The sequence below is a fragment of the Catharus ustulatus genome, chromosome 1, assembly GCF_009819885.2.
Source record: "Catharus ustulatus isolate bCatUst1 chromosome 1, bCatUst1.pri.v2, whole genome shotgun sequence".
Taxonomy (NCBI): Eukaryota; Metazoa; Chordata; class Aves; order Passeriformes; family Turdidae; genus Catharus; species Catharus ustulatus.
In genome coordinates, this window is record NC_046221.1 from 137,137,167 (window position 1) to 137,150,882 (window position 13,716).

The 13,716-nt window shown below is 42.7% G+C and overlaps 1 protein-coding gene across 1 annotated transcript in view; it reads left to right on the forward strand.

Moving 5' to 3' along the window:
- The window catches only part of LOC116999680 (neural-cadherin-like), a 54,762-nt gene that overhangs the window by 7,166 nt on the left and 33,880 nt on the right, over nucleotides 1–13,716 (forward strand). The window contains exons 2-9 of the mRNA XM_033066610.1: nucleotides 4,523–4,717; nucleotides 5,158–5,383; nucleotides 6,683–6,887; nucleotides 7,249–7,360; nucleotides 10,466–10,715; nucleotides 11,600–11,742; nucleotides 12,090–12,262; nucleotides 12,604–12,772. Of these exons, the coding sequence (XP_032922501.1) occupies nucleotides 4,588–4,717; nucleotides 5,158–5,383; nucleotides 6,683–6,887; nucleotides 7,249–7,360; nucleotides 10,466–10,715; nucleotides 11,600–11,742; nucleotides 12,090–12,262; nucleotides 12,604–12,772 (1,408 nt within the window). The 5' untranslated portion in view covers nucleotides 4,523–4,587. The remainder of the gene's footprint in view (nucleotides 1–4,522; nucleotides 4,718–5,157; nucleotides 5,384–6,682; nucleotides 6,888–7,248; nucleotides 7,361–10,465; nucleotides 10,716–11,599; nucleotides 11,743–12,089; nucleotides 12,263–12,603; nucleotides 12,773–13,716) is intronic.

Here is a 13,716-nt window from a genome sequence, read left to right on the forward strand (position 1 = left end):
TTTAGGATGCTCTTAAATGGTGTTTCATTGACATCCCTTTTGTTTACATGTCTTTTTTAGATGTAAGCAGGAGGCAAAGCTGAAGCCTTGGGGATACACCAGCATCCCCAGGAAAATCAACACTCTTTAATATTCTCTTCTAGACTGATCCTACCAAGGCTCTTTCCAATATATGGTGCAGAGGCCAGACTAATCAGTTGATAGTCTGGTTTCACAGGGTGTAGAGCCTGGTTTCCTGATTATTTCCTTCCTTGCAGTGGATGATTCATATTGACAAAATGGGTGAACTGCAAAATCACTGGGTGATGTTGCATTTTGATTTAATAGGATGCTGTGGTTGTGTCAGGAACAAAATAAAACACTATTGATTTCAGAGGCTTGATCTGTTAATGCCTTTGCAGCTATGACAGTTGAAAATCCAATGCATTCCTGGGGAAAAACTACTTTGCCAAGGCTGGATTTGTTTCACTGACTTGTTTCAAGACAGTGTGATAATTTTACACAGTATCTGATTGCCATGTGTCTGTAACACTTTAAAATCCTTGAGTTTCTCTCACCTGGTATGTGTGCAAAGGGAAGTCATCAGAACAAAAATGTCTGTAATCATAGTACTGCTTCTGAAAAAAGCTCTTTCTGTTCATCTCCAGACCATGTTCAACATTGCTTTTTTTAGGGTTTTGGACTTGATTTGATAAAATCTGCTCTTTTCTTTAACTATCTTTTCTTCCATTTATGCCTTGCCAGAATTAGAGCTCTGATCTATACAGATATAACCTGGACTGTTTTGTCAGCATGCTTGCAGGTTGCTTCAGGTTAGATTTTGTTTACTTGCATGGAGAAAACAGCTTCAAGTCTGGAAATCTGAAATAAATGCTGAGGGCCTGAAGGAGTGAGCCAGGTCTCAGCTGCAGAAGGATATTCCACTCTATAGCTGAAGTTAATTACCCCTGCTGCTGTACTACACCCCTCCAGGTTTGGCTTCATCCCATGTTTTTCCTTTCATGTGTGGTGCTGGATGTTTCTAGACTGCCATTCACTCCTTTTTTCACTTCTTACCCTTAAGCACACAGCAAAGATAAAACACAAAGTCCAGTGGATGTTTGTGTTAGGAGTTCCTTGAAGCTGCAAGGGAATGAGTGACATGTGGACATGTATGCCTCAAAAATCAATGAGATGCAAAAGCTGAAGGGCAGGGAGATTAATGTGTGATGGAAAGGATTTAATAGTCTTGCTGGTTCCATGCCCCTGCCTAGAGGCAGGTTTTGTCACAACAAAGCGATTGCCAGCAGATATTTGTCTAGTCAGGTCTTAAAGATCTCAGTGCTGGATGCTGCCTCACCTCTCTGGCCACTGTCAAGGGCTCCATTGTCTTTGTGATTAAAAACATGCTGAGGAATCCCACACCCAACATCTAATGCCACTCTTTTCCTTTGGAATGAGAGTTAGGTTTTTTTTGGTTTACAGCTGACTGACTTCATACCTCAGTCCTTCAGCCTCTTATATCACTATTTGCATGTCTCTTGCAGTCTCCTGAAAATCTCCAGGTCTTTTCACCTCTCTTGAGGGGTGTTTGTTCTCGTTATGCTCTTGGCTTTTCTCTGGACACTTGCCAGTTGGTCCAGGTCTTTCTTGAAATCCAGCCCCAGGAACTTCAGTTCACTGGATTGCCCAGGGAGGTTTTGGTCTCCCTCCTTGTGGATATTCAAAAGCTTTGTGGACATTTTTCTGAGCAGCCCAGCTTGAGCAGAGCAGTTGGACCAGATGATCTCCAGAGGTCCTGCCATGTTCACCCATCCCATGAGTGTGTGATCTGAGGCTTTGCTAAGTGTCACAATTTTGCCAAGGTTCAGTGAGGGCTGAGCATGAGCCAGTGTGTGCCCAGGTGGCCAAGAAGGCCAATGGCATCCTGGCCTGTACCAGCAATGGTGTGGCCAGCAGGATCAGGCAGGGATTGTCCCCCTGCACTGGGCACTGGTGAGGCCACTTCTCAGTGCTGTGTCCAGTTCTGGCCCCTCAGTTCAGGAAGGACATTGAGGAGCTGGAGCGTGTCCAGAGAAGGGCAATGGAGCTGGGGATGGGTCTGGAGCACAAATCCTGTGAGGAGCAGCTGAGGGAGCTGGAGGTGTTCAGCCTGGAGAAAATGAGGCTCAGGGGTGGCTTTATTGCTCTCTCCACCTGCCTGAAAGGAGGCTGTAGCCAGGAGTGGCTTGGTCTCCTCTCCCAGGTAACCAGAGGAGATGGCCCCAAGTTGTGCCAGAGGAGTGTTAAATTCGATATTTGGGGAAAAATTCTTCACAGAAAGGGTTGCCAAGAGCATTAGAACAGGCTGTCCAGGGAAGTGGTTGAGTCACCATCCCTGGAGGTATCTAAAAGACGTGTGGATGTGGCATTTAGGGACACGGTTTCATGGAATTGTAGAATTCTTAAGGTTTGAAAAGACCTTTAAGATGATCAAGTCCAACTGTCAACCTAACACCAGCACCTTGTTCACCATTAAATCATGTCCTCAAGTGCCATGTCCACATGCTTTTTCAAAATTTCCAGGGATGGTGAATCCCAGGTTTAGCTGTGAAGTTGGCAGTACCAGGCTAATGGTTGGACTTAATGATCTTAGAGTCTTTTCCAACCTAAATTCTTCTATGTTTCTATTGAAATACACCTTTCATAGAGAGGGAAGATGAAGTGTTTGTAAAAGTCCAGAAAATTATGGTTAATTTGAACAACACAAACATTTTCCCTGACATGCTGTCCTGAACTCAGTGAAATTTGGTTTTTTTCTGTCTTTATTCAAATGTAAATCTCTCTTTTGCTGCTGATTTTAGGTGGGTTTTGCAATACCTACTGCAGGATTAAGACCTTGTTATTGATTGGTACTTAACAATTGGATTGCCTACATGGAACAATAATAAGATTAATCTGTATAATTATAATTTAAAAAATCATTCTCCAGGTTTCACTAAATGGGAGAAATACTTGTCTAGATATTCAGTCTCTGCAGAAATTAGAAGTGCCTGAATTAGGCCAATGAATGAACAAAAATATCTTTAAATGCTCATGCCTGCACGTTTTCATCCCTTTACTATCAAAGTAACACTGTCTGTAAGTGGCTGAATTAGGACATGTATTTCTCAACCCTCGTACTTGGCTATAGACTGCTCCAGCTGCTCTTACGAGCTACTGCCTCATGCTGTGGGTTGTTCTTTGTGCTACACATCAATACAGAGGGGGAAGAAAGAAAAAAAAAAAAGAGAAACAATGTTCCAATGTTCTCCTGTATGCAGTGCTGGTACATGAGAATACCAGAAACCATGTAATCTAATAAAAACTAAGGAAACAATGTCTTAAATTATTTTAGATATTTTAAAACCCCACAGAACTTCAGTTAAGTTTTTTTCCCTCCTGGGAATGAGTATCTCTTGGAAATTTGTCTAGCATGTATTTTTACTGCAGGGTCAGGCTGCCTGTAAGTACAGGGCTGGTGTGTCAGGGAATGTCTGTCTGTGGGCAGCCTTTTATTTAGCATCACATCCCTGAGACATACACTTAAAAGGGTTTGGAATTTCTGGCTTACTTCTTGCCTTTGGTGCTGGTTTTGTTGACATGCTCATGTGTTCTTCCATCCTGTGTGAAATGGCCTTCTTGAAGGCAGAGATGAAGGGTTTCCTGTATGAGACACACATACACCTGGGTGGGTGTTTCATTTCACAGTGGTGTAGCCCTTCACAGACCTGCAACCTCAGTGCAGTTCATTGAAGTATGTGATCATTTTTTAACAGGCAGAAAATGTGCATTTCTGCTATGTACCTTTCTACATACCCCTCTTTCTACATTTAGTTTGTCTTTTTTTCAAATTTATTCTCTACATTCAATAATACATTCATTTTAATTTGAAGTAAAATCTTAAGGCCGCTTTTAGAACACAAATGTGGTCAGGAAAATTTCTTCAAGAAGCTAAAATATATCTTTAGCATCTGTTAGTGACTTGCTGTGAGTTTAAAAGGGTTCAAATATAGGTCTCCCTAGAGGTAAAAATACTGTGATTAAATGTCACTGTAGGGGTGGGAGTGGCACACAAAAGGCACACTGTACTTCAGAAGGCTAATATCTGTTTATTGCACCAACTGGCTGTCTGTTATACACTCTACACAGTTTATACTTTGTTCATTGGCCACAATAGATCAACATAATGTTCATTGGTGTAAAACCCATCTACGCCTCTGTTTTTCTCAAGACTTTTCTGAAAATACTTTTCCCAGCTGCAGATTTCTTCTTGCTTATCTTCTTCTTCTTCTCTTCCTAGTCTCCAGGTCAACAGCCTTGAGAATACTTCTCAAAACAAACCTCATTCATTAACCCTCTCTAACCTACAGACCAGCTGTGGGTGCTACAATAATTAAATCTCTACGTGTCCTTTGTAGTGGAAGCTTCCTTCTGAGTTTGTTTACAGATACTAGTGGATAAGATCTTAACATTCCTGACTGCAGTTTGTGACCATGTCTAGAAATCCGTGTGCCTTTTGCAGATGATGACTGGCACCTCTGCCACGTGACACTGCTAGCCCCAGAAGAGGAGCTCCTGTCCTGGGGCATGTATCCGTACCCGTACCTGGCGCGCGTCGATCCCGAGGCGCGCAAGGGCACTCTCATCTACCAGCTCGTCGCACGCTGCAGCAGCCACGGAAACACCACTGCTGGCATAACTTACACCCTCATTGCAGGTAGGGCTGCTCTGGAAAAAAGGGTGGAATTCTGTTTAATGGCAGATGTCTTTTACCAAGTTCCCATTTTAGAATTTCATTGGTAGATTTTTCCCTTGGGGAGCCCTTAAAGATGCAGCAAGTACAGCAAGTAGAAGCTGGAAGTGCTGTAAATAAAAGTTATATGGATGGAATCTTTCTTGCTGTCATTTTCTTTGCTTATTTTGAAGTTGGCAGCTTTACTGTTAGCTTAAGGCTCCATTTCTTACTCTTTCTAGTCTCTTTTACACTGGTCAACAAAACAGTGTGAGTGAAAGATCAGGTGAACAACTGGAAAAGTAAAAAGAAGTGCTGACAAGGACATAGGTGGATGAGTTGAGGATAGCTTGCCTTGAGATGGTGAAGGTGCAAATGTTCCTGCTGTGGGGCTTGTCTCAGACCAGCTCTGTGTGTATTGGTAGGTGGTGAGGAGCGATTCCAGGTGGAAAAGGACACTGGCATGATCATGACGACTGGCTTGCCTTTGACATGGAACAAGGAGTATGTGGTTACTGTGGAAGCCTCTGATGAGTACGGCAACAAGAGCCCCTACGCCTCCGTTTCCATCCTGGCAGGCTCCCGACCTCCACAGTTCACCAACATGTCCTACAGTGTGTTTGTCCCTGAAAACACTCCAGCAGGAGAAAAGTGAGTTGTGCTTGGTTAGGTGGCTCCCTCCCTGCAGTCTGAGAGGAGCTTCACAGAGCACAGTAGTGTGAAACTTTTGTGGTTTTGCTTCTCAGAGCTACATTATATGCATTTGCCTATTACACTTTAAAAATAATGTTGTGTTTTCTAAAAGAAATTACACCTCTCCTGATGTTTCAGAGTCTCCAGTGGGACATGAGTCTCCATACATCAGATGTAGTCTGGGCACTGGAATTATTTTAATGCTTTTGGGGTCTTAGTACATTGCATCATGGATTAGAACAGCCAAACTACTGGCTATGCATCCCCTGGTGATTTAAACAAATGCTTGAAAAATAGTCTTTTATTTAACCAGATCTGTCCAGTTTGACTTGTATATGAATTTCTAGAAAGACAAGTCATTGCCAGACTCTTGAGATAACAGCACCAGTATGAAGTACAAATAGATAAAGCTCAATCCCCAAGGGGCTCTGCTGTTGCTTGAAGAGTAGCTAAGCCAAGTCACAGTGGGGAGATGCTCTCAAGCAGGCTCTGGGTTTATTGTCACTGTTCAGCTACTTGAGAGCAGAATGGGCTTTAAGGAGCAGGTGGAACAGTGCCATAAGGCCTCTAAGGAGCAGGAAACCTCAAAATAAACTGATGACCTAGGAAAAATTGCTGGAGATGTGCCACTAATCCTTAAGAGAGACTGAATGAGAAGGAGGAGGGAAATTTCTCTACTTCCCAGGAGCTTTTAGTGAGATGAGCTAAAAGTGTATTGTGCTGGTGAAAGACTGGTGTGAGAGGTGGAGCTTCAAAACATAAGTCACAGTAGGGAGGCAAACATTTATTTGATGTCCTGCCAAGGTGGACAGCAGGATCTGGAAAGCCCTGTGCTCCATGGTTTTCTCATCCATGTCTGAACCCATTTCTTTTCTGAATATAGAACTACAGAGAAACTCAGAAGTATAGCAGGTCACTTGCTTATGAATAACTGAGAAACTGGGGTAAACCAGAAACTGCTGTCATGTATTTAAAAGGCTAAAATAGGGAAGAAAAAGATGTTTTAGTGTCAGTGGGGGTTGAAATGGCTTGTTATTTCAGCACTGCTATATCAGTGAATAAGTTTGGCGAGAGAAGAGAAGGTAGATGGGCTCCCTGTAGCAAAAGGGGTTTCCAGTCTGAATACAAAGCTGAGCCAAGCATTGATGAGAGTGAGCAAGACACCTTTCCTCATCCTATCCTCCTCCTCTAGCTGCTGAGAAGACAGCTTTTGTTGTTATTGCTTTGAAGCAAAGGTTGTTCTCTCGTTCCTTGCAGAGTGGCAGTTGTTGAGGCTGTTTCTTTCCAGAGCCAGCCTCTTTCCTACACTCTCCTGACGAACCCCTCCGGGCTGTTCCGGGTGAGGCAAGAGAGTGGAGAGCTCAGCCTGACCCACCCCGTGGACTACGAGAGTGAGCACCACCTCTACCACCTCCTGCTGAGAGCCATGGAAGTCGAGAGCATGCTCAGCAGTGTGACTGAGGTACATGAATCTCTTCATGTCCCACCCGTGGTCTGCAATCCTTGGATAGCCCCAGCTGGTGAGGATGTTGGGAAAGGAGGAGGAATTTTAGTACAGGCAGAAATCTGGGCTCTGCCCTGGGCTCACATCTAGGCTTTGCAAATATCTCCTGTTATTACTTTTTGGCTTTGCCTCCCATTTTGGGAGTGGAGGACCAAATACTTCTCTGTGCTACAGGGATAGTGTGAGATGAATAGCATCAGAGGTATAAGGATGGGACAACAGCAAAAGCACTGGCTGTGTCACTGCAGTGTCCCAAAAGAGGTGCTCTTTTAGCAGTGTAGAAGCTAAAATCCATTCTCAATGTGTCCTTTTTCCTCAGGTCATGGTCCATATCACAGATGAAAACGACTGTTCTCCTGAATTCCAGCGCTCCATCTACAGCAGAGACAACGTTCCCGAAACCATTCCTATTGGGACGTCTCTTCTGCAAGGTGGGGACCATCCTTTCATTTCAGTCCTGCCACAGACCTGCTGGTTTGTTGCGTTTCCATGTTGTGGCCATGAGGAAGTGCTCTCTTCCACAGGCACTGCCTTTGTAAGATGTGGATGGCAGCTTTCCTGGCAGTCTGTGGATGACATTTAGGTATCCTGGAAGTAGAGTTGTGAGTGTCTTCAGGTGAGAATCACTGTATTGTGCTCAAGGAGAAATCCTGTGGTATCCAAGGACAGTTAAAGCAGCTGACAAGAAGTGGCTTAGTTTCCTTTAAATGTGGTAGCCATCTTTCAACTCATCTTGGTAATCTTTTTGTGTCCCAGAAGCAGCTACAATTAGTTTTTCTTAATGTGTTAAGAAAAAAACAGAGCTTTTTAAAATGGGCAACTAGTTTTGTCAAATAGGCATTAATGCTGTATAACTGATTTGCAAAGTGTTAAACGAAAAATGTTTTGAAATCCTGTGAACTTATATTTATGGTTATGGCTTACCAGTTATCATCCCATGTTTGGTGTTTTTAACATGGCCATGTGTCACTTGTGTATAAACCCTGAGTACAGAGTTGACATTTTTAGAGGCTAAAATAGTATTGTGATAAAAGACTTTCAGGGGGTCTGAACCCTGAGAAATGAGTATGTGCTAAGGTAAGACTTAGCAAGAAGACAAAATGTAAATTTCCCAAAGCTGGAGCTGAACTTGCAGGTTGCAGAGGTGATAAGAAGCTTAGCTTCCCTTGTGTAAGGGGGCTAAGACTTTTGCTAAGAGAGTTCAGAGCTTGTCATACTTAATTTTTAGATTTAATTGCTCTTAAGAAGAAAGAAATTGGTCAGAATAACCACATTCTAAAATTGCTAAGCATGTGATTTTCCTTAAAGAGATGAATGTTCTTCTGTCCAGAGGACTTGTAAAGCTCATCAAAATTCCACTTGTGGGGGAAAAAATGTATGCCCCATGTCCAAAGCAAGCAGGAGGTCAAAGCTGTGGAATTGCATCCTGTGTTGTCGTCTTGCCACATGGGGTACATTGCAAGAGAAAGAGCCGTCTTAGAAAATAAAGTGTGAGATGGAAATATGGTGACAGTCAGTGGAAATGGGTGTGTGAAGACTCACCTGCTGTAGAAGGGCTGAGCAGGGCTGTTAGTGGCACAGGTCTTATCCTGCACAAGGTACAGCTTCCTTGCAGCCACTAACTCTGACTGCCAAAGCAAGTACATCAGGAAAAAAAAGACAAACAGCTCTTACCCTTCTTGTAGTTCCTTGAGGGGTGGGATGTTGCAGTCTCAGAATGAACCACAAACAAAAATAAATGCAAATATGAGACAGTTTTTGCCGTTCTGGGTATGCCTGTAGCTGTTGGTGGCAGTGAAAAAGGTGTTGTAGTACATGCTTTTATTAAAACTGTGGATGATGCAAATGTAGGTTTCAGTTATCAGCTGCTTTTATTTTAGCACACTCGAAGTCTGAAGCACGGAGGGTGGTCCCAGAAGGGCCCTCAGCCTTCAGCTGCATCGCTGTGCCAGCAGAGCAGGGCTTGGAGCTGTGGCTGGCAACCCAGTCAGCTTTTGAACCAGAGTTAGCTTGAGCTAAGCTAGTTCAGAACACATGCAAAGACAGCACAGAGCTGCTTGTGGCTGGCACATGATCCTTAAGATATCCTTTGCAATGCACACCGGTTTCCAGGATGGAATGAAATGGAGAGGAATAGAATTCCCACTTGCTATTGGGAAGTAAGGCATGTTTCTGTCATGTACATGGAAGAGCCACATTCCTTATTTGCCAGAAAACATCTGGAGGAAAAGAAGCAAGCATCTGGGGGAAAAGAAGCATATCGTTTAGTACATAGAACGTGTTTTTGTGAGTGGTTACAATGGCTCACTAATGACTGTAGATTAAATCAGAATTTTTCAAATCAAATAAGTTTTTGACGTTCTGCATGCCTTTCTAAAAACAACATTTAACCTCTATATTTGACAGATTTAAATCACTGTCATTTTAGTCTTGAGTTTTTAATGTATTTTGTCTGTCAGCGCAGCAAGAGAGTGATTAACTCTAAAGCCCTTGATTTTGTAGTCTGTAACACACACAAACATTTATTCACAGCAGGATTTGGAGAGATTTTAAACAAAATGTTACAACCAGTCTAAATATCCTTGTAAACAAAGATGAGTAACTTTCCACAGGCAGATGTAGTTGAAATTTTTTGCAGCTAAGTAGAACAGTTCTTCAGTGTACATTTGAAATCATTCTCTGCTCCTTTCCTGCTCTGAGTTAATATTCTGATAGTGATGGGTTGCTTCTGCCACCCCTCTGTCAGTGATGCTGCAGCAGTTTGCTGGGGTGTCCAGGCACTGCAATCACTGTTCTGCTTCCAGAGGGCTGTGTGATGCCTGGCTGCATCTGGATCCCATTGGTAGAATAAGGAGTTTGTTTATTACCAGTGTGGGTATGATGTGAAGCCTCAGTGTTAGGCTAGAAAAATTGCAAGGTTATTGGAGAGGTGAGCTTCCTCTCTTAAAAATCACTTTTGATGCTATGCTGTGAGCTCCAGATCTTTGTTGTGCCGGTTTGTTGCTTCTGAGCAGATGGGACACTCAACATACTGAATAAACGCTTACTGGGGAGGAATGTTTAATCACTCTTCATACCTTGAAGCGCCAGGTAATTAAAAAGTATATAACTAGCTGGGAGCTAATTAAATTTGAATATGGCATTCCTGGAAAGAGTGAGGAATGAGTTTATGACTGATAATGTTCAACCAACATGCATACTGATTGAGCGCTAATTAGCAGTGTTGACTGCTATTTGTACAAAGCATTTTGTGCAGTGCTGGGATCACAGCTCCCTTGCAAATTCTGTCTGCAATCAGGCTGGAGTAAAGGGAAGTAAAGGGGAGTGTTTTGATTTCTCACTCCCAGCATCCTGCTAAGTTCCCAATCCTGCTAAGTTCCCAGACTCAAACCACAAAAAAAAGAAAAAAAAAAAAAAAAAGCACTTTTATGGATGAAACAGCCTGTTCTCAAAAACTGATAAAAACAGAGTTGGGAAACAGCATAAATAAATCTCCTTTGCAGAATGACTGTTCTGTTAAATGTGTTCTCTAACAGTGCTTGCAACAGACTGCGACTCTGGCTCCAACTCTGAGATCTCTTACTTCATCCAGAGCACTGATTTTTCCATCACACGTCACGGGGTCATCAATTCTAACCAGAGGCTGAACTTTGAGCGAGCAAACCACATGTACGAGTTTGTGGTGATAGCTGTCGATAAAGGACATCCCCCTCGCACGGGGACGGCGTCGGTGCGCATCCGAATGGCCAACGTCAACGACGAGGCTCCTGTCTTCTCCCAGCCCCTGTAAGGCACCCTGAACCCTGCCTGGGCTTTAAAAGATGCTGCTCATACATGTAACCTTAACAGCACTTGATTAAATGATCGCTTGTTGTTTCATGCACTGGTAAAATTGAAGGGTAATTTCTATGTATAAAGGCTTTAGGAGTTGGACTTTCATTTCTACATCATATATTTTCATTTGTGATACCAGTATATTGACTTTATAGAAAAAGAGCAGAATGAATCAAAGACCTATCTATACAGGGAATGATTTTGACTGCCTTGATTCCTAAGTCTCACAGTGGTTTCCCACGTATAAATAGTTGACAAATGAATATAGTAGTTAGCAAACACTAAAACTTAATGTTAGCATCAACAGATTGTATTGTAAGTTAATTTCATGAGCCCCTGCTTGTTTAAGACTCCTTTTTCTTTCCTGTCCCTGATCAGTGCAATTTCTATTCTTTGCGCAATTTTGAAGTAGGAACATGTTTTAAATACAAAGCATGCATATATTAATTTACAAAATTAAATAGTTTTTTACATTAATCTCTGTACTATCTGGTGCTTTCCATTAATCTATAGGGACATAAGAAACACTGCATGGCAGATACCAGTCCTTTTTCTCAACTTTAGGAGACATGTGATCCTGTTTGACAGTACAATGTATAATGTGCAAATTGTTATCCTCCGAAGGATCTTTCAAAATTATGTATACCAAAAGTACAGGATTGCAATCCTAAAATAAGTACCCTATGCTGTACAAAGAAGTCCTAAGTCATACCTTAAACCAATTTAAGATTCCAAAACTTTAAAAAACCATTCATAAAGAGTGCATAATCTTGCTGAAGGCTGACATGGTTATTCTGATACTTTGTGTGCTGCCATTGCTCCCTTATGTCCATCAGTTACAGGACTTTCCTTTCGGAAGATGCTGGTCCCGGCACCTTGGTGGCTACTGTTCGGGCAGAGGACCCTGATGGAGATGGGCTACTTTATCTGATTACAGGAGGCAATGAGGAGGGCAACTTTGAGCTGGATAGCCAGAAAGGTAAGGAAAGAGGTTTAAGAACACAGTTATTTACTCTCTAATCTCTATTGACTCTGCTCCACCTGTATATCAAAAGCCAGAAGAAAGCACCATATTTATGTAATCCGCAAATGGGGATGTTTTGTATCAGTGAGGATTAGTTCTTTGATATGATGGTTGTTCTTCAGCTATCAACCAAAACTTGGGATCCTGGTCCAAGGCTGTGCAGACTGAGATGACAGGTTCCTGTGCTTTCCAACCAAAATACAAACTGAGCCAGCAATACAGTGACAGAGAAAAGTGATGCTCGCATGATTTTGTGTGTTTGCACAGTAAATTAGCATAACACTTTATGTTTCCAAATTCAGGTATCATTAAACTCCGCAGAAACCCACCCCCCAGACTGAAAGGACCACAGTACACCCTGAATGTCACTGCCATAGATGACAACGCCTCGGGGGGACCCACTCGTCTCAGCAGTTTTGCTGAGGTTATTGTAGGAGTTAATGACATTAATAACAACAAACCTGTCTTCAGAGAGGTAAGATGTCTTTCTGCAGAGATTCTTTTCCCATCTAAGCTATAACTGGGGTAATAGAGTCTCCATAGCTACTGGTGATTGCTGGTGGGCTGAAGGGTCTGTGAGTGCAGAGCAGAATGAACTTGTAAGTGAACAGCAGTCAGCTTTCTTCATAGAGGAAGTGTAAAGTCTTCGTTCTCCTTTCTCCTTCCTCTCCCTTAGAGGTTGATTTCTTTGTGTGCATAAGTAATAGTAGTGATTTTCTTCCAAGTTTTTCTCTGGAAAAAAATATTGACACTGTGCAGCAAATTCATGTTGCCTCTGTGTAATATTTAGGGTCGGATGTTTGGGTGTGTTTTTAGTGCGCTTACTACAGTGACAGCACCTGGGTTCTGGAGAATCAGCCTCCAGGCACGCATGTGCTACAGGTGGAAGCCTATGATGCAGACCTTGGCATCAATGGAGAGGTGAAGTATGGGCTCATGCACCGAGACGGAGCTTCCCTGGGCTTCAGCATTGACCCAGACACAGGTCAGTAGCTTCAGGTCACTGAGAAAACGTGAAAATGACATTGTGCTGGAATGAAAATGCTGCTGTATCAGTATGTCCGTGTGGGCTCATGCTTAACAATGTAACTGTGACAGTTTATAGGATGAACACTGGGAAATGCTCAGGGTGTGTAAATAGCCATGTAGATTAGATTAGATTAGATTAAGGTTGCAGTGATTCAAATCATAGTAGCATAAAATGGTTTGGGTTGGAAGAGACCTGAAATATCGTTTTTTTCCAACACCTCTGCTGTGGACAGCTACACCTTGCCCAATGCCCCATCCAGCCTGGCCTTGAACACTTCCAGGAATGGGGCTTCCACAACTTCTCTGGGCAACCTGTGTTGGGCAGTGTCTCACCACCCTCACAGGAAAGAATTTCTTGCTGATCTAAACCTGTTCTCCCTCAGTTTAAAGCCATTACCCCTTGTCCTATCACTACATGCCCACAGACCCTCTCCAGCTCTTGTGTAGGCCACCTTCAGGTACTGGAAGGTGGTGTAAGGTCTCCCTGGAACCTTCTCTTCTCCAGGCTGAAAAGTCCCAACTCAGTCTGTCTTCACAGGAGAGGTGTCCCAACCCTCTGATCATCTTAATGTCCTTCCTCTGGATTCACTCCAACAGATTCACATCCTTCTTATATTGGGGGCCCCAAATACAAGTGAAATAGAGAAACAAAGCCCAGTTCAATAAGAAGATTAAAATGTGTTCTGTATCACCTTCCTATTTGGATCAAGGTAGCTATAAAAATGCAGAGCAAAAAGTGTGATTTTTACAAGTTTATTCTTCCCTGTAATGTGGTGAAAAATTATTTCTCATCTCATGCACAAATAGGAGGTTCAGTGCACTGCAGGTGAAACCCTCATACCAGAACAGGGCAACAATGTCTTAATATATGATTTATTTCAAATGAAGATGTTATATAGT